Source organism: Rutidosis leptorrhynchoides, chromosome 4, assembly GCF_046630445.1.
Source record: "Rutidosis leptorrhynchoides isolate AG116_Rl617_1_P2 chromosome 4, CSIRO_AGI_Rlap_v1, whole genome shotgun sequence".
Lineage (NCBI taxonomy): Eukaryota > Viridiplantae > Streptophyta > Magnoliopsida > Asterales > Asteraceae > Rutidosis > Rutidosis leptorrhynchoides.
Window position 1 is genome coordinate 51,914,948 of NC_092336.1, and position 23,999 is coordinate 51,938,946.

The 23,999-nt window shown below is 33.8% G+C and overlaps 4 protein-coding genes across 4 annotated transcripts; 2 read left to right on the plus strand and 2 right to left on the minus strand.

Moving 5' to 3' along the window:
• The first annotated feature begins 901 nt into the window (after positions 1-901).
• On the plus strand, positions 902-4,591 carry LOC139840280 (uncharacterized). Its single transcript, XM_071830541.1, has 6 exons — positions 902-933; positions 1,233-1,472; positions 1,996-2,107; positions 2,267-2,381; positions 2,541-3,713; positions 4,083-4,591. The coding sequence occupies exons 2-6, from the start codon at positions 1,256-1,258 to the stop codon at positions 4,326-4,328; spliced, it is 1,863 nt and encodes a 620-aa protein (XP_071686642.1). The 5' UTR covers positions 902-933; positions 1,233-1,255; the 3' UTR covers positions 4,329-4,591.
• LOC139840633 (lachrymatory-factor synthase-like) lies at positions 4,546-6,548 on the plus strand. The gene is made up of 3 exons (XM_071830889.1): positions 4,546-4,595; positions 4,710-4,809; positions 6,072-6,548. The coding sequence occupies exons 1-3, from the start codon at positions 4,546-4,548 to the stop codon at positions 6,546-6,548; spliced, it is 627 nt and encodes a 208-aa protein (XP_071686990.1).
• A 299-nt stretch (positions 6,549-6,847) lies between these two features.
• On the minus strand, positions 6,848-11,354 carry LOC139839524 (coronatine-insensitive protein 1-like). Its single transcript, XM_071829605.1, has 3 exons — positions 10,759-11,354; positions 8,645-9,116; positions 6,848-7,917 (listed from the first exon to the last, which is right to left on the minus strand). The coding sequence occupies exons 1-3, from the start codon at positions 11,247-11,249 to the stop codon at positions 7,078-7,080; spliced, it is 1,803 nt and encodes a 600-aa protein (XP_071685706.1). The 5' UTR covers positions 11,250-11,354; the 3' UTR covers positions 6,848-7,077.
• Positions 11,355-19,470: 8,116 nt separating this feature from the next.
• On the minus strand, positions 19,471-23,432 carry LOC139842707 (signal peptidase complex subunit 2-like). Its single transcript, XM_071832821.1, has 5 exons — positions 23,235-23,432; positions 22,997-23,148; positions 22,779-22,860; positions 20,384-20,529; positions 19,471-19,744 (listed from the first exon to the last, which is right to left on the minus strand). The coding sequence occupies exons 1-5, from the start codon at positions 23,352-23,354 to the stop codon at positions 19,648-19,650; spliced, it is 597 nt and encodes a 198-aa protein (XP_071688922.1). The 5' UTR covers positions 23,355-23,432; the 3' UTR covers positions 19,471-19,647.
• Positions 23,433-23,999: the final 567 nt, after the last annotated feature.

The window sequence follows — 23,999 nt, forward strand, 5'->3', positions numbered from 1 at the left end:
ATTTATATCCATATTTTTCAAACACTTTTAAACACTTTATACTGTTATTTACTTATTTAATTTAATTTATCTATATATCTATATAGTCATATAAAGCTCTAAAATAATGATGTCGTCATTAAGTTAATTACCTTTTAATTTTCATAATGATGATGTCATAATTATATATTAATTTAATTGATAAAATAATACAAAATTTTTTATAAAAGAAAATACTAATATCTCCTAAATTGTAATTTTAATTTTCTAAAAAAATTTAAAAGGCATAATTATTACTAATAATAATAATAATTATTATTAAAAATAAAAATACTCCACTTTTAGCGAACTTTATTATTATTATTATTTACTTTTAATCTAATAGTAATAATTATAATTATTATATTATTAATATTTAAATATGGATTATTTTTACGAAATTAATTACGTTATATATGTATGCGAAAATACATGTCTCTATATGTTTGTAAAAACAGCGATAAGTTTTTTAGTCAAATGGGTAATTAAAATAAATGACTTTAATATTTACATTCACTTAATACTTAAAACATGTCATTAAATTATTTCGTATAAACAAACACGTGATTTCACGGGTCATTATTTATATTTATATATTTAATATAGCAATTAAAAAAAACTTTTTATATTTACTGGGGAAATAAAAATTGTTGTCGTATTATTCCCAATAATATAACCCCCTTTAATATTCCTTATTTACGTTCATGCCACTACTGTTTCTCTATCTTCCCCTGTTTATGCTACCATCTTTCAATTCGACCTCACCTTCATCCAACTTTCTCTCTCTAAACTTCTGTCTTTCTCCCAATTTTCTCTCTCTATAAATAAATTACACCTTCATTACAATTAATCCTCAAACCTCACACATATATATATAGTGTATAGTATATTCTTATACAGATATAACTATATAAGGTACGGAGTAATAATAGAGTAATAAATAAATAAATAAAATCATCCTTTCCGTTTCATTTTCATTTACACCTGAAAGTAAAGATTTTTTTTTTTTTAAATTGAATTTAAAATGTTAATGTTATCTCCACTACATTAGAGGCATGGTTCAGCTCAGCTATCAGATCTGTAGCTGAAATACTGTGCACATTAACTTATATTTTATATATTGAAAACCTAGGGTTTGTAAATTATAGGTTTTAAGCTCTTGCTTTGGTTTCCGTAAGTGTATGGTGTTTTATCTAGGGTTAGGGTTTCTGTAGATGTGAAAAAATTTATTCTGGTGATGAATCGAAGTTTTCGAGCGCCGGAAAAGGTAATGCCGGCACCGGCGACTGTGAAGCAACGGCAGAAGCAGCCGCAAATGATTGGTAGTTTTAGGAAGTCTGAATTGAAAGATAAAGATGAAGAGTTAGGGTTATTTTTGGAAATGAGAAAACGTGAAAAAGAACGTGATCTTCTCTTTCAGAATACTGATGAAGATGAGTTTGATTCATCACTTGGTAATTTCAGTAACCTAAATGTTTTTTTAATATATATATGTATTTGTATGTATATAAATTCATTAATTACATTTTTTTTTTTGCATATTTGAAGTGTTTATCTAAAAATGTACAAGTAGATGCCTTTAAAAAAAAAAAAAAAAAAAAAAATGTACAAGTAGAATATATTAGATGGGTAGTTAAAGTATAACTAGAATTGAAAAAGATTCGATTTTTTGAAATGCTTCATTTAACATCTAGCCAATTAATAATACAGTAACGGGTTTTTTGGCAGTTGGTAGAGGGGCAAGTAGGATAACTTATTTATTAATTGAATAAATTCAGTATTGTTGCTGATATTGATATCAATATTCAAAGATTTCAGTAAGTAAGATGCTGAACTTTTAGGTAGTGTTTGGGATTGCCTATTTAAACAGCGTATCAGCCTATCAGGTTATTTTTGTTTTGGTACAGCCGTTTGTATGAAATAAGCAAAGCTCAAACAAGTCCAGACTAATTTTTTGTTATTACTTCGATTATATAGGATCAATTGAAGGTACTTCACAGATGTTCAGTATGCCTTCAGTAACATCTGCACGAAAGAATGGTGCTGATGAGCTTCTCAACTCTGAAAATGATAAGAATGATTATGATTGGTAACTTACGATATATCTTCTTTATTTCAACCTGTTAAAAGTATGCCTGATATTAAATTATTTTATGCACAGTGCTAAGAATTACTATTAATTTGTTATATTCATTTCATACATAGGCATGTTTTTGTTATTACTTGCTAAATATTGCTATTTTTTCAGGCTTTTGACGCCCCCTGGAACACCTCTTTTCCCTTCTCTTGAAATGGAATCACAGAAAACCGTCATGGGTCAGATGGGAACTCCTAAAACCCGTCCTGCTGGACTAAAATCTCGAGTAAGAATAGTTTCTGTCTTTATAAATGGTAGCTTAACAGCTCAAGTGCTATATTTGTATATATGATTCTATTTCATTAATATCAGTTTGATACATCATGGTGCAATTCAATGAATCTGTTAATCAATAATGTCATTTACTTGGTTGCTTTTGGTATAGCTATCAAATACCCACCCGGAGACTACTGGTAGGAATAATATGGTATCTAGACAACCGATGATGTCATCTCCCGGGTTAAACACTTCAAGTAATGGACTCCGTAGGCCCTCCTCTTCTGGAGGTCCAGGATCACGTCCAGCTACTCCAACTGGAAGGCCCGCTACCTCAAGCGGAAGGCCCGCTACCTCAACTGGTAGGCCCGCTACCTCAAACGGAAGGCCCGCTACCTCAAACGGAAGGCCCACTAGCTCAAACGGAAGGCCTGCTACTCCAACTGGGAGGCCCACGTTGGGTTCGTCAACTAGGTCTGTATCATCAAATTCTATACCTAAAGCAGCTTCTAACTCAACTTCTAGAACCACGTCAACTGCAACATCTAGACCTTCAAGATCATCTACACCTACTTCTCGACCCATTACGGGCCCAACTAAGCCTACGGTCCCATCTCGATCTTCTACTCCTACACCAAGATCTACTGCCAGGTCATCAACCCCCACAACTAGACCATCTTTAAATGCATACAAACCCGCATCACGGGCCTCAACACCAACTCGTAGACAACCAACATCGTCTACAATAACAAGAACATCATCAAACCCTACGCTTAAATCTCCTACATTCACTAAGCCTGCACCAAGTACAACAAGAAGTGCACCAAGTACAACACGAACTGCACCACCTCAACGGGCTAGTTCTCCTAGCGTAAGACCGCGCCCATGGAAACCTCATGAAATGCCTGGTTACTCACTTGATGCACCGCCAAATTTACGGACCTCACTTTCGGATAGGCCTACTTCAGCTCAAAGGGGTCGGTCTGGTGCACCAAGTAGCCGGTCTTCATCGGTTGAGCCAGTAGCTAATGGAAGGGTAAGAAGGCAATCTTGCTCACCTTCAAGAGGACGTCTACCTAACGGGATGGGTCATTATAGTGGAAGCTCTGTACCTGTTCCTGCACTGAATCGTGCGTATGCTAAAGCTAATGACAATTTGAGTCCCGGTTTATATGGAACAAAGATGGTTGAAAGGGTAATAAACATGAGAAAACTTGTACCTCCAAGGCAAGATGATAACCGTTCACCTCATAGTAACTTATCTTCCAAATCATCTCCTGATAGCTCTGGATTCGGAAGATCACTTTCAAAGAAATCCTTGGATATGGCTATACGACATATGGTATCTTTCTTACTCATCCGACATTATAAAGTTATTACTTTGTATATATTCTAGCTTTTCATTGCAACCTAATCAAGTTGTTGTACACATGCCCAAAAAAAAAAAACATAACATGGAAGAATGAGTAATTTTGTTTGCGATATGGTCGTTTGACAAGTCTTCTATTTAAAATTTCCGAAAAACATGTCAAAAGAATACCGAAAGTCATGTGAATTGTATTTTGAAAAATTATATATTTAAAAACTCTAAGTTTTAGACCTTAAGTGTTCTGGGTCTGCCAGCCTTGAGCTGTTTGATCTGTATGTTTGTTTTTTTGCCACTCATAGAATTTGGTAATATGAGCGAACCTAAAGTTTATGTTTGGAACAGGATATAAGGCGGACAGTGCCAGGAAACCTGAGGCCGTTGATGACTAATATTCCAGCATCATCAATGTACAGTGTGAGACCTGGTCCCACAAGAAGTCGAACAATCGGCGTTTCAGATTCACCTCTTGCAACCAGCAGCAATGCAAGCTCTGAGATGAGTGTTAGTAACAATGGTCCGTGTTTGGATGGAAACATGGACGATGAGATCAGCAGCGAGAGGGGCATCTATAACATCCGTGGAAGGTAAGACTTATGAGATGGATTCATGAATTGTTACCTCTGATTTTACACTCTAATTTGTATGTTAACATGTCGACCTGCTTACCCTATGAATGATACAGTATTATCTAATTTAGTTATTAGTTTGAAAAGTTCGAATCTTGGTTATCTCAACTTGCTAACAAGTGACACATTTCCTTAGTTTCTTGACTAATTTGGTTTGTATGTTGTCCTTTATATTAGAAATGCCACACAAATCGACCGAGTTGTCTTGTAGAAACTGTTTTTCACCGGGGTGTGGTCGTGTTTGATGATAAGGAAATATGTTAAAAGGTGTTATAGAAAGTTAGACTTGTTCAAATGTTAAAATTATGTCTCATAAAGTTTCTGGTTATATAATGTTTTTTAGCAATAAATTAAACAATCAAGGAGAGGGTTGTCCTATGTTTGATGGCTGTAGATTGTCTTGTTTGATGGAATCATATGATCTTTTTGCCCATAAAGATGAAGTCTTGTGACCTCTCATTTGTCGACTGTATGTGATTAGCTTTTTGTCTTGTTCGATTGCCATCATGCGGACGTGTTCAAGAATAGAATGAGAATGGTCCCGAACACTACTAAAATCCAAGGGGTGGAATGAGGTTATGTGCATAACGATTTGATAAAGACTACTACCGTTCATAATCCAGCCAAATTAGTTAGCATCTGCTGCATGTGTATAAAAATCATGTTAGTTGTACATTGCAACTTAATCAACTCCCTAAATCAACAAATTATGAGTCTGCTAACCAAACAATATATACGAGTACGAATGATTTTGGTAACTAAACACCACAATAAATGAAACAAAGTCAATATTATATTTATGTCTAACAAAAATAGTTTTGAAGTGGATCAATTATAGTCAGTAATCAGGGTTGTACCGTAGTTTAACTAATCCTTGAAGTCATCAAATTAATGACATTTTGTGTCATATATTTCAAGAAACATGGCATAGAGCTTACATTAATCCCTAAGTTTTCTATGTTGATTTGGTAACATCTATGAATTCTCTCAAGACAAAAATTATATATTAATCATTTAACATCAACATTTATCGATTTAGTTTTACTAAAAGTTTCCAACGATTTTCACCAAGAAGGTCTGCACTACATGGTATGCATTTTGCTTTATCAATTTCTCAATTATACTTATGATTATCAATTAGTTTAAATCATACATACATGGGTGTCTTCGGTGCATGTGCGAAGTGTGCAGCCGCACAGGGCTCCAAATTTTTAAGGGGCCCAAAATTTTGAAAAATCTATGTAATAATTCATTTATTCGTACATTGTAACTGAATATCTTACTTGCGATCTATCATCTAACAAGAAAGACTTAATAGATAGATTGACGTTTATAGGTATTAAGACAATATAATCGGAGTATTGACTATAAAGAGTTGACTAATTACTTCGTTACCAAAAATGTTAGGATTACGGTTTTTTATAAACAATAGTGTAACTATAACGAGTTGACAACAATTTGAGAATAACACTTTGCAACGGTTGTTTTGAAAAAATTTAATTCTATTGATTACGCTATCATAGTATTATACGTATTAAAAAAATTAACATTGAGTTTCGAACAGGGCCTCCGACATACATATAATATTATTCATAACAACATATGATTACACATAAGTAATGTATAACTGGGGTATGTAAACGAAAAAGTTAAACATAAACGAAAAAAACATTATTGTTTGACGTTGGTCGCATTTGTGTGAAAGGAAAATTGGCCTGAAAACCAATGGCGAGGTTCGGTTGGGGGCATAGTCGACGCACCTGTAGACAAAGTATGGTACATAGTATCAAAAACTGATTGGCTAACTGAATGGATGCCTATGGTTGAAACATGTACCCATCTAAAAGGCGTCGAGGGTCAACCTGGCTATGTTCGATTAGTCTCAGGATTCATGTTCCCTCACGATGATGGTGATCGATCTTGGATCAAGGAACGACTAGTTTCCATGGACCCGTTATTGCACAAATTTTCATATAAAATGGAAGCTACCAATGTGGGCTTGGATGGGTCCCTAAATTCACTCAAACTCATAGATTATGGGGATGATTCTACTCTTGTAGACTGGTCCTTTGAAATAAGTCCAGTTGAAGGTGCATCAGAAGAAAGTCTAATTGATTATCTTGGATTTTTGTATAAATCATGTATTAACAAGATTTCAGGTGCTATTAAAGCTTCATCATGAACACTAATTTAAGCCCGAATAAGTGATACGTTTGATACAAAATAGCAATAATCAAAGTTTGTTATGCGCAATAGAAGTTTTGACAATTCAATACACACAATAGATATTATGTGATAAATTTGTTACATTTCTGAACACTCAACCCATCAAAATTCAGAATCTGTTCTAAGTATAAAATTTTATGAAAAAAAATTGTGAATAAACAATGCTAATTCTTTAAATCATAAAAGGTGATCACACTATAACTAGAATAAACAACAATGAAACTTGTCAATGTCATGGAAGAAATAATTGGGCAACAACACATTTATTATGCAATATATAAACATTATTATGTACATTGTTCACACTATTAACAATTTAATCATCCGAAAAAGCAGACAATGCCAAACTGAAAATGTCAAAATGAAAAATCTCATGATCACATTTTCATTTTCTTCTCACGCCACATAAATACAAAACTAAAAAATGAAAGAAAAAAAATATATGTTACATGACTGAAAACAACAATAAAGGCAAGGCTTTTATATTATTTAGGGTAGTCTAAATCTTGAAATCTACTCATATGATCTTGACTTGAAGTGGGATCTAATGGTACAACAGAAGGGGGAAAATCAGTTCTTGATTCAGCAAGAGAATAATAAGCAAGAACATGTGCTGGATGGTCCACCTCTTTATCTTCACCAACGCTAACTTTTCTTGAAGGAATTATTTCAATTTTCCAGTATGGTCTAGCCATGGTCAAAAAGTCAAACCCACCTGGTGACCCTCTATACCCTTGAACCCAAAGATACCTAAGTGACCTCAACTGCAAAACAGCACTAGCAAGTGCATGTTCACTAAAACAACACCCTCTTACTTCAAGTTTTTGCAAACTAGGACACCCTTTAGAGAACCCTAACAGACCCTTATCCGATTCACCAACGTACCCTAACAACATCCATTTTATATTTTGACTATATTGACCAATATAAGTCAAACCCACATCAGTCAACCCTCCAGGTCTAAGATAAAGTGCAAATCTTCTAAGGTTATGGCAACTACTTACTAAAGATCGTACACCGTTATCAAGAGGTAAATCGGCTATTACCTCTTCTCGGTCTAGTAAGACCATTCGAAAGTCGACGAGGTTTTTCAAGTGTAGGCCCACGCACTCGAGGGCTGCGTTTGTGATATCGGATACATATACAGCAATGTACTCTAGGTTTAAACAGCCTTGAGCTATGGCGGTTAGTCCCCTTTGAGAAACAACGCCTTCTTCGTATTCCAATTCTAACTCATCTGCCCCTCGTTCAATCCTTAAACGTTTTAGCTTCTTGCAATAGGTAGAGAGTATTTCCATACCACGATCTCCTATCACATTTCTTGCCTGTCCATCAAGTTTAAAAAAAAAAAAACACTTAAATGTGAAATACTACAAGCTATAGAATTGCAAAATTTTATTTCGGACAAGTTTCATCCTAGAATGACAGATTTTTCCATTTTTAACATTTCAAGAAACTTGTGTTATCAATAATAGTCTAGTCTACAGATTGCTATATTTTTTTCAATGTTCAAATATAATGACATCACAAGTAAGTTTTTTTTAACTAAGGTGTCAACTTAATTAAAATGATATAAAGCAGCTCAAACATGTATACAACCATATTATAATTAATTATCAACACATCAGTGTCATATCAGCGCAAGTCGGCTACATTAAGAAGTCAAACTTTAATAAGTTCACATACACATCAGAAACATCAGCATTTTGACTTGGTAATGCATACGAATTACATTAAGCGGGAAATTTATTTAGAAATATATAAAAGATTTTTATGAGGCACATACATGAAATTAGTCAACTTTCATAAGGCACATCAGCATTTTGACTTGGTAATGCATATGAATTACATTAAGCTGTTTTTTTTTTTAAGAAAAAAAATCAAGGTTTTTTATGAACAAAAGATAGAAGCTACAAACTAAAATTAGACCATTTTTATAAAAAAAAAATAAAAATAATTACATATTTTACTACAAATTTGGAGTAATTATCACTTCATTTGACATTATCACAACAACAAAGCCAAAGTAAAAAAAAAAAAAAAAGATACTACCTCAAGAATTTCAAGGTTGATACACTGCTGCAGCAAGAGACAATGATCATCTGTATCCAGAAAGCAATAAAGAAGATCCAGTTTCTTGAGCCGCGATGCAACAGGAAGCACAATTGGAACTTCGTGGGTCGCCATGTAATTTAGACCCAATCCACAAAATCTTGGTGGAAACACTACATCACCGTACTGTTCAGCTTTATCTTGAAACCAACTTCCACAAAATTCTTGTAATGAAGTAGCAACACGAAGAAATGCAGCTAAATCAAAGTAATCACAATCGCTTATTTTAATAGAAACTAAAGACTTGCATTTTGTAGCAATAAGTTGAAGATCTTTATACTTGGGTTGAGAAAGGTCGGTCATGTAAAAGTTCAACGTTTCAAGGATGCTGTTGTTCAAAGCAAGCTCATGTAACCACTCTCCGTCCTTTTCGGTTATTTGGCTTTCTTCTAGAAACAAAGTTTTCAAATTCCTGCTTAAAATCAATAATAAAATGTGTAAACTTTTTGATATGTCCCATTAATATTGTATCGTGTTCTTTAATGGAAAGTATATAACTAATAACTTATATACCATACTCATAACCAAAACAATGGTTATATTGATATCAAGTTTCTTGCTTTTAGTGATTATAGAGGACCAATTTGACTACTCAACCACTATCACCTAAATTTCTTAAATTAAGAGTGCAACTTGCAAACTTAATATCTAGCGCCAGCAGAACTAATTCGAGATTTTCAGGCCAGATATCCTAACTACAGGCCATCATAAATGAACATCAATTATTCATATTTTCAAGCAACTTGATGTTGACAATTAGATTGATACAATAAGATATTTGTTGCTCTGGAAACTATAATTTTTTTTTATGTATTTTAATACTAGATAGTTGTTGAATAATTCATAGGGAAATTATCTTACAATTGCAACTACGTTTCACTTTTATTTTGGAATGGGTCAAGTCACTGCAGTTATAATGTCATTCACTTTCCTCATATTAATCCGTAAATTTGTGTTATATGTCAACCTCATCCTTTATAAATATGAATTGAATAACAACATCAATCAAAGCATTAAACATATCTAGCAACAATTTTATAGAAGACAAGGAACAAGTAATTCATATGATCCGCTTACAATACCATGAATGTTATCAATAACACCTAGTTACTTGCATTTTGATACCAATCATACCCATTTTTTACTTTAATTCTTTTCACCAATAGCAACATATACACAACCATTTATAATAACATTGATGTACTAAGAAAGAGAGTATCAATACAATGATAATAACATACCCGCATCCTCTCACCAAACATAACAATTCTCGTGTGTGAGTTTGCCTTTCACAATAATAATAATAATAATAATAATAATAATAATAATAATAATAAAATATAAAATTTCATTTTCTTTTCAATATCATTAACCGCATGGCGGTTGGGGCCTGATATCCTCACAAAACGGTCACAGGATAACCCGGTTAGGCCACGTACATGTGAGTAAAAATATTTCCCCCGGGTAGCCTAAACAGGGAAAGCCGTATCCGTTTACCCGTTTATTAACCGTATAAAAGCATTACAGTGATGGCAGGTGTTTTGATGCATATTCTCATACGTTTCATCACAGTCTATACCCGATCTTACGAGTTTTGACTTGTAAATAATTATATAAGATGTCTGTGGAGAATAAGAGATATATAAATAAATACCTACTGTTTGTTTTATATGCTTAAAAATCGTCTGAATAACTGAAATTACTAAATTGACACTGTGGATACCGTGTGCTATTATTAGTCTCCATATTAAGTTTCATTCCATATTAAGTTCAAACGAAACATATAATTTTAGGAAAAAGGTCACAAAAGTTAAAAGAATTCACAGTGAAGGTAAATCAAGTTAACAAAAAAATCATAACAGTTTTTTTTTTTTTTTTTATGAACAATCTGATCTAACAGTTGAGTACTCATTAAATAAATTGCAGATGAATTTACTTTGCTAACAATAAACAAAACAATTCCTAATTTTGATTATTTTTTCCAAATTTTCACAGATCAAAACAACAACAATAAATATATAAAAAAAAACAAATTGTTAGAAATCAAAACATACCTGCAAGAGCGACAAATATACAACAATCCATCAGTTGAAAAGCCAGAACACTTATCAAGTTTAATATCCTTCAAATTAGCACCACGACTTTGACTAATTACTTTCAAATCATCATCACTCACAATCATCCTTCTAAAATGCAACGATTTCAAGCACCGAAACGACGTCGCAATTTCCATAACCCAGGGTGTCACAAACCCTCCCCAATCTTCAGGTATTAAATTATACATAGCAGCACGTGGCTTTCCTTTCAGTTTGAGCGATTCTAGATACGGGAACCGGCGCCGAAGCTGCTCCGGTGTCGAAGAGTAACATAAAGCGATTGTGACGTGTTTACGTGTTTGGGAATCGATCACGTGCCATTGACGGCAGACGAGTGAGATGGATTGACGGTCACGTGAGTCGTTGATGTATGGAATTACGCATTCGAAAACGACGTCGGATGGTGCATTCGGGTTGGTCCGGTGATTACTGTAGCTCCGCTGTTCCATTTTTAATTATATTTAATTTAATTTAATTTAAATTGGAAAAATAGAAGATGAGTAGATTTTGGAGATGAAGATGTGGAAGGAGTTTAGGGTGTTTGATTGGGGACCAGAGAGATGAGACCACAAATGACAAAACACAAGTGGCCTATTGGGTTGGTAAACACGTATATAATGAAGTAGTTTATTACTTAGCATCTTAATCTTGATTTTGATGTTTGAATTGATTATTAGATTTACATTACAAATAACAATATCAGTGTCAATGCTAACCGTAACTTTTAGATTTACTCTATAAATTATGAATAATAATATCACTTAAAGATGCTAAACGTAATTTTTAAAAGACTACTTTTAAATGTATCATATTTAAACTTAAAACTTTAATTAATTAATTGTATACTATAAATATTTTTTTAGTATCGACTATATCCGTCAATCTGGCTAGCACCAACTGACGATATGTAACGAAAATAATGCAGCATCAACTTTAGACAAAAATATAGTGTGTCAGTTTTTTAACGGATCGTGAGTTTAAGTGTCAAACCAATCAAAATTTAAAACCATATATTAATATTATTAAATTAATTTGTTCATACACCACTTTCAATTACTATATTTTATCACATTATTTTATAAATATTTGACATTTAAAGTTAACGAATGTCAAAAATAATCACAGTTAAAAATCCAGTTTTTCATCAAAAAATGCACAATTTAACTCTGAAATGATTATCATGATTAAGAATAATCTTATGTTCAAGTCTTCAACCCAACAAACACATTTTTATCCAACCTATCACAAACGTCAAGCTCTATCTTTACCATTGATAAAAAAAATGCATCAACATTGTCCCTTCAATTTACCAGCTTCAATTTCTAAAAACTCAAGGTTCAGTTGAATCCAATAGTCCATCTTCTCAGACCAAATGTTTCGAGATTTGAACTTAGGTTAATGGATTCAGCTTCCAACACCTCCAATTTTCAATTCAATAATCAATATTATCACATATTTCATTTTTACACACTATGAAAAACACTGAATTCGTACACTATAATTTTTAGTCATACACTATTATATATGTATTCGAGTGTTGTACAGTACAATGCTTTTAAATACGTTAAATGATATGTGTGTGTGTGTGTATATATATATATATATATATATATATATATATATATATATATATATATATTGGGGGAGGTTCAATACAGAACCAAAAATGCTACAGAACTAACTAATGTGCACGGATTTACACTTGTGCACAATGGTGCACATTAAAAAAGTTATGTATTTGTGCACAAAAATACACTTGTGCACAATGGTGCACATTAAAAAAGTTTTGTATTGAACTTCTGGCTATATATATATATATATATATATATATATATGTGTGTGTGTGTGTGTGTGTGTGTGTGTGTGTGTGTGTGTGTGTGTGTGTGTGTGTGTGGTAGGGTCAAGAGGAAAGTAACCAATCGGGGGGAAGCGGGGGGGAAGCAAAAACTTTTTTTTTTTCGTTTTTTGAAAAAAATTTGTTCACGAACATTATAGATGGGATGAAAATATGAACATTTAGTAAAGACACTTTGTGATAAATGTTTTTATTTTGGCGGGAAAACGCTCGAAGAAGTAATATATAACAATTATCGTGTTTTTCGAGCGTATGTTGAGGTTTTAGTTATTGGGGTTTAGATATTAGGGTTTATATATTAGGGTTTATAGGGTTTAGATATTAGGGTTTAGAAATTTAGTGTTTAGGGTTTAGATTTAGGATTTAGATTGAGTTTTTAACACGAACGGTTTAGAGCTTATGGTTTAGGGTTTGGTGTTTTGGGTTTATGGAATAAACCCAAAACACCAAACCCTAAACCCTAAACTCTAAATCGGGCTAAATTTTACTTCACAAAACATGGAAAAAAAAACGTTCATATTCTTCATGAACAATATTATCTTGAATGTTATTTTTGTCGATCGTTTTCCCGCCTAAATAATAACATTCATCACGAAGTGTCTCTTCTAAATGTTCATATTTTCGTGTGATCTTGATGCCGGAAAAAAAAAATTTGCTTCCCCCCGCTTCTCCCCGATTGGTTACTATATATATATATATATATATATATATATATATATATATATATATATATATATATATATATATATATGTGTGTGTGTGTGTGTGTGTGTGTGTGTGATATAAAAAGCATCAGCCATTTAAGGAAGGCCTATGAGCTGCTAGTGAACCAAGTCGAAATATATTCCTATAAACTATGTGGTTAACTGCACTATCTCATTCGAAATGGTATAAGACAATAAACCACCATAAATGTCACCGGAAAACTTGTTGGACGATAAGTCAAGATATTGAAAGGACGAGCACAAACAATTAATAACAGGACACATCTTGCCGACATTGTTTCTTTTATAGTAGCAAATATTTCATCATCGAACACCCATTGATATAAACCCATCCAACAACGTTATTGATTAAATTTGTTTTTTGTCAATATTTTAATTAATGTGAATATTTGATTAGTTTTACGAGCTGACTAATTCCAGAAAAATCTCTCGTTACGAGTTGCTCGGAGTCGTCGGAGTGACCCTCCATAATCACAAAGTGGTATAGGTTTTTTTTCTTCTAGATATATAGGATTCAAACTTGAAACTTATACATGCATCTGCTACCATTATTAGATTTATGTGATATTTGTTATAAAACACGTGTTATCAAATTTGAAGTTATGAGTTCAAATCCCGTGATAAGTTATTTGTAATTGGACGTGTGTTTGTTGTTTAAAAAATCAAAAGCAATATTGATAAATTTATGAGTATGATCGTATAACACACTATATTCTTGTATTCCAACTAGCTACATAACGGACTGCGTGTGGCGCGATTGCCGTTTGATGTATTTTTCGGATTTAGCTGTTGGGTTTACGATATAATAGCGTTTAGTATTATTCGATAGTGTCATACACATAATTGCTATGTATATATTACATACAGAATGTTTTGTGGTAGAGTTACGTAACATTAATTATGAACATTGGTAATGGCTACGACGCGTTGCTGCAGAAAATATTTCATTCGATAATGTAAATATTGTTTAAGTAGAAGTGGAAAATCCGCTCATTATTCCGAGAAAACGTCTACGACAACACAGTATTGAACACCTTTTGATTATACACATATAAAAAATTAGTATAATTAATTAAATGAAATGTAAGAAAATTTTATAATGATACTATTCTAAAAAGTTTCAAGAAAATTAAAAAAGTGACAATTTCCATTTCCATTATATGTAATAATAAAAATTAAACTATGAAAATTGAACTATATGAAGCTGTATACGCAAATTCATATTAGTAAGTTATTACTCCACTAATTCCATTACCATCATGACCGATCTCGAGAATTTAAATACTCAACGAGGTAAAAAAAAACTCTTAAACGCTAACGAATAATATAAACTATTTTAAAACACCCAATTAACTGTCATATCTATATCCACATGTAATTAGGTCCATTTACATATGAATATGTAGGTTGACCCTGTTGGCCTTTTTTTTTTTTTTTTGGACAAAAAAACGAAAACTTATATAAATACGGAACACGTTTTCGAAAAGAAAACGTTTTCAACAAAAGATACAAGAGGGAATCCGAAGAGGCTCGTACCTAGAAAGCGGCACACTTACAAACTAACTATACCGAACCTTAACATGAATATACCGAAACAATAACCGAAACAAACACTACAAATTAACAAGAGACAAAACACAAAATCGAAATAACACTACGAAACACTAAAATGATACCTCCGAGCTCAAATATCTTTAATAAAAACGCCGAATTCTTCCATTTCCGCACCTTGAAACAATCTCTTTTTTCTCTTTTGTTGATTCTTGTTTTTAACCGGGACACTAGAGTTCACGCTAGTGTTGATAAGAGTGGCGATAACTGGTTCGCTCTGCTCGACCATACTCGTCATCATAACATCAAAGGCCGCGAAAGCCTCCTCGGTCATTATTCCTTTCCCATTTGCCAATAAACCGCCTTTACTACAATCTTGAGGACCCATAAACAAGTTTTGAATTGCTTCACCATAATCCAAGTCTTCAATGTGATCTTTAAGATTATAAGAACCCGAAGTGGAAGCATTAGTCGCCTTCCTTCTCGACCCCAAGTTAACATCTTCAAATTAGTCTCGTGAAACATGCCTATTCAAGACGTACCACGATTTACAAAAACCTTCACATGAAGGAACCTCGCAATCGCAATATTTTCTTCCACTGAGACCAAACAACACCGGTTTAGGTCTATCTTTTTTCGTTTCTTCCTTTTCTTTTGCCAACAAATCTTCCTTCTTTTTCTTCTTCTCCTTCTTCAAACGAGCCAATCTATCAGCAAACGTGATGTTATCATCATTTGATTCCGGGTCATCGAAAGATACATCAGTGTTAGGATCAAATGGGCTCTGCAAAGGCCCAACAGCAGCTAAACATTCAGCCGCATCAGCTACTGTTTTCAACTTCGCTGCAACAGCAACTTCTGCTGTTTTCAACTTTGTTATAGTCTCCTTATTTCTACAAGAACCGTTCACTTGTTTGTCAACACGACTACTCTTGCCCATCTTATTCACGATTTCCGGAAAACCAATCTCATTTACATTCAAATCGCCAACACCAACACCCACTGTAGGTACATTTTCATTGTCCACGGGAGTTTTCGGCATTACATTATCCAAAACAGAAGGATCCAACGAACCAAATCTAATCTCCCAATTATCATTCGTAATAGCATCACCATTTTGAACACATCTATTACCTAAAACCGAATTATTGCTAGCAACAGAACCCTTCAAAGACACAGCTAATGACTCAGTATGGGAAGAGTAAACCGAATCCTTATCGACCCGAACAACATTATTAATAACCATCGAACCACTAGTCACAATAAACCTATTAGTGGCCTCCATCAAGTGTTTGTCGAAAACATCAAACAAAACACGCTTCAAATTATTAATATCTGAAATCTCTGAAACCCAAACGTTACATATAGAATAAACCTTATCTACCAAATCCACCTCAACTAAGTCATGAATATGTTTCGGATCAGAAGATTTAACAAAAACAAATGATGAAACAACATTACCTAAATTAGAAGTAATAGTTGCCACTGCCATCACGTCGCCAAAGAGTGAAGCAATTTCAGAGGCATTTTCTTTAGATGCATAAGTAACAGGAAGACCCAAGACTTCCACCCAAGCAATCGATGAAAAAAAGATGCCGAATATGAGAAAGGTGAAATCGACAGAAAATCCGACGAACAAGAATTGATGATATTCAGGAAGCTATCTTCATCCCCACAGATGCAAATATAACCAAAATGGCCAAATTTCGTTATGTGCGAAACCTGAGCCTTGCACGAAATCAAGAAACTTGAAACCTTTGTTTCATCAATCGGAACCAAATCGATTAATAGGACCGCGAGATGAAGCTGCTTCAATATCAGATCATTTGGTACAGCTTTACACCAGAGCTTCATGTTCAAATTAAGCCGAAATCTGCCGGTTGAACCACCACCTGAATGACCGGAATTGCTATCAATTTGAAATTTTGGCCAACCCACAAAAATTGGTCGACCAAAAACCTTAGAACCGTTAAGTTCTTCAACAGCCTTGAGAGCGTCGACTTCGTTAGTAAAGGAAATGAACGAATAACGCCTAGATGGCCAAATTTTGATCTCCTTCAAACGACCGACTTTACCAAAAATTGACTCCAACATGTGTCGTGTAACAGACCCCTCAATCCTGCCAATGAAGACAGTGAACTTACCGCTGGTCGAAGCACCGTTTCCAGAAGTCGATCCGATTCCGGCATTGGGTTCACAAGAATTTCTAGTCTCCGGAATATCTTGGTGGAGATGTATCGTCCGAGAGTAATGGGAACAGGGTAGGGTTAAGAAAATTACCATGAGATAACAAACCATGAGATAAAAATTACCACAAAAGCAATTTAGTTTACACACATTAGCTGTAGAATACAATATATCTAAGAGATTGTTTTGAGTAGCTAACATAAAACATATTATCGTAGCACATACATGTACATAACAGGAAAAAAAAAAAAAAAAAAAAAAAAAAAAAAAAACTAAAACAAAACGCAATATAATTAATTAAATTATGAACAAATAAACATATATTCAACAAACCTTCTTTATATAATCTCAAGGTCTTAGTTTATTGGTTATGACCTTACTTCTCAGATGAGAAGTCAGGGGTTCGATCGTCAAGAGCTGCAATATATATTCCTTAAGGTTACCGCCTCATTTCATGGGTCTCGGAGGTTGTAGACATCTTGCATTCGAGCCTTACTCGAGGGGGTTTTAACACACGCAATGCCTGTATGAATTCGTCGTGAGGGTTTCTTCTTGAGGGGCGGTGAGATTTTAATGTTCGTCCCAGGAAATAATCGGGTAGAAGGGTTCCGACATTGCGTTCGGACTCCGTCGGTGATTCCTAATCACCGTTAAAAAAAGAAACCTCTTTTATATACATAAGAATAATACATACAAATATTAAGAGTGCACACGTTCGGCGCACAAAAGTTACGATCCTGCACACTAGTCCATATACGATCTAGGTCCAGATCATACTCCGTTGGTGTAGGCCATACACACTGGTGCAAGCCGTCTCTCCCAGCAAGCAAGATGAGATCACCACTTCTCTCGGACTTCCTTTACTTCGTAACCTTAGCTTTAGATGTCATTTCATAGATTCTTGAACCTCCACATAATATCCACGCGCCCCCTTTTGGGTATGCATGTACTAAGGGTCCTCTCACTACCAACCAGCAGACATCATCTGGCAGGGTCTTGCCGATATTAACAACGATAAAAAACCACCAAATGAAAACAACAACTAACTATGGCTCTTGATGGGCCCAGACACAGTCTAACACATCATTTAACCATACAAAATATCATATTTTTATAGTTTCGACACACGGGATGAGTTTTGAACACCAATATGACAATGTCAAGGTGCATCAGTTAACATCTCAAATCTACCATAAGGATCACATCATTTCAAATCTCCAACACAATCAATCATCGACTAGACACTCCTTTCTGTCTCTAATTTATATTTCTAATTCAGTTTTTAGTCATTTGTCTAGTCAATTCTAGGTTAACTAAATTTCTCCCCCATAAGCCGCATCTTGAAAAATGAGAGGTTATTATACTACAAATATGACTCGCACAAGTCCACATGATTAAATGATTCCTAAGTTTTTTATTTTTGGTTTCATTTTGTGGCCTTGGAGTTGACTCTTTGTCAACAGGTATTTTTTTTTTTTTTTGGTTGCTATAATAACGATAATATTAAAACTAAGTCTATTCATCAGAAGATTAAAAAAACGAACAAAGGCACAATCGAAACCACAAACCACTGCAAGGCTCGGAAGCTTTAAGCGAACTCTAATCGCTAAACAATGAGCAAAATCTAACTAAACCCGAGCTTGATCAAACTTAAACAATGCAATACCCGCATATCAGCAACTATATACAAATAAGGATCACATTATTTTATACTCTACATATTTAGATTTTTTTGCTGATGGGATCTTTCAGTTAATAACTGGCTTTAACTAGAACCCAACCCAACTAAATGGGTATAATCGATACCGAGAAAGTTCGGTTTTCAGCTTCTCTTAGCTGACAATTCAGTTGATTGTTCATCTTAGGGACATAATCAACTTAAATCATCTAGTGCTCACCCCTAATATTTATGTTAGCAGTTTGAACTTAATATATCATACAACTGGAAACAGCCCCGATTGATGTCTGGAATACAAACACTAGGGTAATAAATCCAGGAACAAATTGTGAGAATCTGCAAGTTGGTTGGTACACCAGATAGCTATCATCAGCCGACAACTCGAACATTATGAGTTGACGTTTTTTGCGTACTCAAGAAGGTTAAAACAGTTGAATCAATTATTACAGGCCTTGGTTGATGACTGGAGGACAGACAGTCAGGTAATAAAATCCAGGAACAAATTTTATGAGAATCTGCAAGTTGGTTTGTACACCAGATAGCGCTATCATCAGCCGACAACTCGAACGTTTTGAATTAGAGAACGTTTTTACGTGCCTCAATATGGTTAAACAGTTGTATCAATTAACTGATACCACAGCAAATGAGAAAGGCGGCATTTAGATAGCGATACATTTAAAAAAGCCATATGTGGATTTTCAATAAATTTTGCCAGTAAAGTACCAAATCCACTCACATGTTTGTAGGTTTAAAATAAAAATATCCATTACTGTTTGGTAAAATATGTCTACGAGTTCTCGATATTTTGTTTATATCCCTTATGGATCACAATTCAATATGAAGTTCAAAGTTTACTTGCTTTTCTTGTTAGCGTTAGCATAGTTGGTAACTAGGGCCTCAACATCTTTCCAGAACAACCATTCCACCAACACTCCGTCCTTTGTGAACCTGTAAAATACCCATGCCAACTTAATAAACCAACTAAAATTCAACAAAAATCCCTATCCCTATACCCAACATGAAACCATTACATTATTTGTCTTCCTTGAGTTGAGTTTATAACTGAAAAAATATAGGTGGTAATTTAGAACCTTTTTACTCATGAAAGGATCAATACAACTATACAAGCGGTGTTTTATCAATGAGTCACATAACAAAATTAGTCCAATGGGAATGGGTTGAAAATTGCTCAATGGTAATCATTTTATTACTCCGTAAAAGACTCAAATTATTAGTAGTTATGATTATTTTTCAGTGTGGTTACCACATTCTATATTCTGGAATTCATAAATTAAATTAACATAGGATTTCATAGTTCTGGACGAAAAATGATTTGCAATCATCCCAACCCAGCCCTGCCCATATTGATATGCATTAAAAGTCTAAAAGATGACCATTTCAATCCAAACTCATTTTGATTAGTTGCCCTACCCGCCCAACTTGACACCTCTGTTATATATGATCGAACAAGGGCAAGCCGTTTACTGAAGATGGTAGTTTAGTGTTTGTTCAAGTATATGTGTGTGTGGGTGAGAGTGTGTGTGTGTGTGTGTGTGTGTGTGTGAGAGAGAGAGAGAGAGAGAGGACCATTTAGTAACGCTTTTGGTGAACTCTACAGTAGGTTTTGCAGAAATGGATTTTGGATCGGCACTAGCTATAGTGAGAGTATACATGTCAGAGAATCTGGGCAACTTAGAAGATATCATCAACCCAGTGCTGTTATAAGCAGAACCCTGTCATGATACAAACTATTATAAGTAATAGAGTCCTACCAAAATCAAAAACATGTCACATTCTATATCAAGCGTTATTTAAACATTACTCAGAGATGTCAAGTAAGAATATATAACAACATAACAACTATAGCAAAAAGCTCAAATTAATAACATCCTTATGACATATCAAAACTATAAGTTTTAAACTTGTGTTCTGAGATGATTGACGACGTAGGGAGAGTTAAACTTACCATATAGACTACCACACTCCACTTCTTCAAACCTGACCAAGACCTTTTTGATACAAATGTTTTTTGCTTAGAAAGATAGTTCCCTATTAACAAATATGTAATATTTGGTATTCGTTTTAACCTAGTTGCTGTGTTTCACTTAGGTCAAATAGCTATCTGATTTTGAATAATATTAAGCATATAAATATATTGTATGTTGTTCATAAGCACGTGTGGGACCATGCCAAAACCACCATCATAATAGATGGACTGTAAATGACAAAAGAGAAGCCTGGTAACAGGTTGGGATTTATATTCATCTCCCAGAGTCCCAGGCACAAAAAGGTTATCATAGGGTAATTTCAAATCAATGCCATCATGTAATGAGTCTTTCAGAAACCGTATATTCCACAACCGCAATTAAGAAGGGTGTGCACTAGAAAGATCAAATATTCCACACCCGCAATCAATGCCATCATGTAATGAGTCTCTCAGAAACCGTATAGTCCAAGCAACTAATGCTTGGACTTCATGAAATATGGCTTGCATGATGCAACATCATGCAAAGGTCCAACACAACAAGAAAAACATATAGGCTTATATGAAAACAAAAGATCAAATATGGGGCAAATGGCAAGATACTGCTTCTGAATTAATCTAGGCAATGAGTAAGACTTTAATATACTGCCCAATCTTTTAGTGCAAAACCTGAGATTCGTAGCAAATTCAGCATCTTAATTATTCCTTGAAAATTAAAAAAGAACTTGCATCTCTGACATCAAGAAGTTATCATCATTACTGAAATTGGAATTTTATGCTAAAATTGTTCCCAGTAAAGGAAGTTAGACAATGTTGATTGGGCCTTTGTTGTGATTACACGTTTATTAGAGATAAGCCTTTAAGAATTTCTAGCAGATGCACCATGCTGATTCAGGTTTGGGCAACAGAGTGCATTATATGCCTTACTAAAAAATACAACATACAAGTTCCAAAGATCTTTTGCAGCATAAAGTACTTTACTTAAGATGACAGGAATGTTAAATATCTAAAGACTTCTTCAAAAGACACCTTGAAACCTAAAATCGTATATTCATATGTACAAAAATTGTTTATTTTGGTACACAAAGTCACAAACATGTCAAAGTGGACGCACCACTCCGATTTCATATAAAGGATTTTAGAAGTCATAACTACGAACTTAATTGCAGTTAGGCTAAATTAAATGTCGTACAATTGTATTGAAAAATCAGTCAAGATAGCATCTATACTTATCCAGCAAAAACACAAGGGCATATCCAAACTGATATAGCTGCTCAAACACTAGACACTACAAGTACATGTGTGTGTGCAGCAAAACATCTAAAAGCAACTAGATGAAACTACTGCCTACTCTATTCTAGTCTTACCAATAAATCACTGAATAGGTGTTTATCATACTAGAAGCGGTAGAAGATTTTCATTAATTTTTACTCCTCATTTTTCTAGATACAGGACGAGTTTTTTTATCTTTAGAGAATCAGTTGATTTTTATTTATTTTTTTTTTTTTTCATAATGTGCTCAATTGTTATCATTGTACAGCTTAGACAATAAGAGGTTTCCATCTCTGATAAAAAAGTTGAAAACTGTATAATGGAGTTTTATAAAGTATAATTAAAAAAATTTCAAAAAGTTTTATTTCCATTTCCAATTTCAACCTGATATTTAAACAAGTTTTCTGTTTAGCAGGCATTTCGTGAAAAAATTCCAGAAAGCACCTTCACCTCAAATAAACCCTTAAAGTATCGAATTTCAGGTTTGTATATGGAAAAACATGCTATAACCAGATTATATTTCTGGGCTCATTACATAAAAACAATGCTTCCATCTTAAATCTTAAATAATGTAATAATAATATAAGAATATAGCATATACGTGTCATCTTCATTAACAGTTCAATATCAGTAATCAATAAGAACATATAAACTTCGATATAATTCACCAAAAGTTCAATACTAAAAATCTATTATAAGTTTTAAAAACTTAAAATTAAAACTTACTGAAGGAGGATAAGTAAGCAAAAACGCATTCTTTTCCTTAGTGTAGATGACCAGCTGCAATATCCCATTGAATAGCACATACTTGCCATAGTCAAGGACTAAACAAAACTCACGTATTAACCATTCCTTTTTTTTTTTTTTATAAAGACAAAATCAACAATATTACAAGCATAACAATAATCAAATCAGATGCAATTTCAAAATATTAAAAAGGATATAATACAATGCATCCAATGAGGAAATTTCGGTTATCTGGAAACTTCTTATTGTAAAACTGAGCAAAAAGAGCAACGATTACAATGATCGCACCGATCAACAATCTAACGTTACTCATTCTCACATCTTCATTGTAACCGCGATTCGTAACGATCTGCATCAAATTAATAACGAGTTATATTATAAAATTGAGGTATTATTAGCGAGAATTTGGTATTGGCGAGTGCAATTAAAGTGTACCTCAGTGACAGTTTCATCGAGTAAGTGTTTGATTGAGTGATGATCTAATAGATTCGTTTTTTTAGGGTTATTGGTTGCGGAAATGGTGGTGGTCGTGGTGGTTCCGTTTGTCGTCGTCATTTCCGATTTCGGTTACTGATTTTCCGATTGAGGATTTCTAGGGTTTGTCTGAAAACTTTGTTAATTGGGGATTTTAGTTTGGTTTTAACTGGAAAGCTGAAAGTGAGTATACATGTTCATGGGCCTGTACAAGTTACGCTTATTATATTTAGGCCCATTAAGTTACTACCTCCGTATAATTTTGGATCACAAAATAATATTTGGCCCATGTATGTATAACTACTAGTTTCAACTTTTACCTTTTTTGTTTCAATTTTTACCAAGATTAAAAAACAAATATATTTAAATTAATTTTTGTCAAAACGACAACTCACACACTTAATACGAATTTATCCACAAATATGTTTATGAATTACGGGTCTCAAACTCGCAACTTAAAGGTTAATGAGTTACTTTGATAACGCTAGGTCAATGATCGTTTGGTTATTGACAAATTGTTATAACAGTGTGAATGTATGATATAAGCCTTTGTTTATTTAAGGTCTATTTACTTGGAGCTTAGTGAGACTAATTATTAAAAGACAAAATTGCTGAAATGGTCCATGTAGTTTGTACCAAAATGATGGTTTCGTCCATGTACTTTTTTTGATGGATTTGGTCCCGGTGGTTTGTAAAAGTTGCTGATTTAGTCCCTCTGACCGACGG

Bases quoted from the DNA above. Each gene is read 5' to 3' on its own strand.
- LOC139840280 (XM_071830541.1), top strand. From the start codon at position 1,256: ATGAATCGAAGTTTTCGAGCGCCGGAAAAGGTAATGCCGGCACCGGCG. The intron at 2,108-2,266 runs GTAACTTACGAT...CTATTTTTTCAG, and splicing joins GATAAGAATGATTATGATTG to GCTTTTGACGCCCCCTGGAA. The intron at 3,714-4,082 runs GTATCTTTCTTA...TGTTTGGAACAG, and splicing joins ATATGGCTATACGACATATG to GATATAAGGCGGACAGTGCC.
- LOC139840633 (XM_071830889.1), top strand. From the start codon at position 4,546: ATGCCACACAAATCGACCGAGTTGTCTTGTAGAAACTGTTTTTCACCG. The intron at 4,596-4,709 runs GTGTGGTCGTGT...AATGTTTTTTAG, and splicing joins AGAAACTGTTTTTCACCGGG to CAATAAATTAAACAATCAAG. The intron at 4,810-6,071 runs GTCTTGTGACCT...TTTGTGTGAAAG, and splicing joins TTTTTGCCCATAAAGATGAA to GAAAATTGGCCTGAAAACCA.
- LOC139839524 (XM_071829605.1), bottom strand. From the start codon at position 11,249: ATGGAACAGCGGAGCTACAGTAATCACCGGACCAACCCGAATGCACCA. The intron at 9,117-10,758 runs GTATGTTTTGAT...GATTTTAAGCAG, and splicing joins TATATTTGTCGCTCTTGCAG to GAATTTGAAAACTTTGTTTC. The intron at 7,918-8,644 runs GTAGTATCTTTT...CTTGATGGACAG, and splicing joins TCAACCTTGAAATTCTTGAG to GCAAGAAATGTGATAGGAGA.
- LOC139842707 (XM_071832821.1), bottom strand. From the start codon at position 23,354: ATGACGACGACAAACGGAACCACCACGACCACCACCATTTCCGCAACC. The intron at 22,861-22,996 runs ATATCCTTTTTA...TGACTATGGCAA, and splicing joins CTCATTGGATGCATTGTATT to GTATGTGCTATTCAATGGGA. The intron at 20,530-22,778 runs GTAAGTTTTAAT...GTATCATGACAG, and splicing joins TGCTTACTTATCCTCCTTCA to GGTTCTGCTTATAACAGCAC.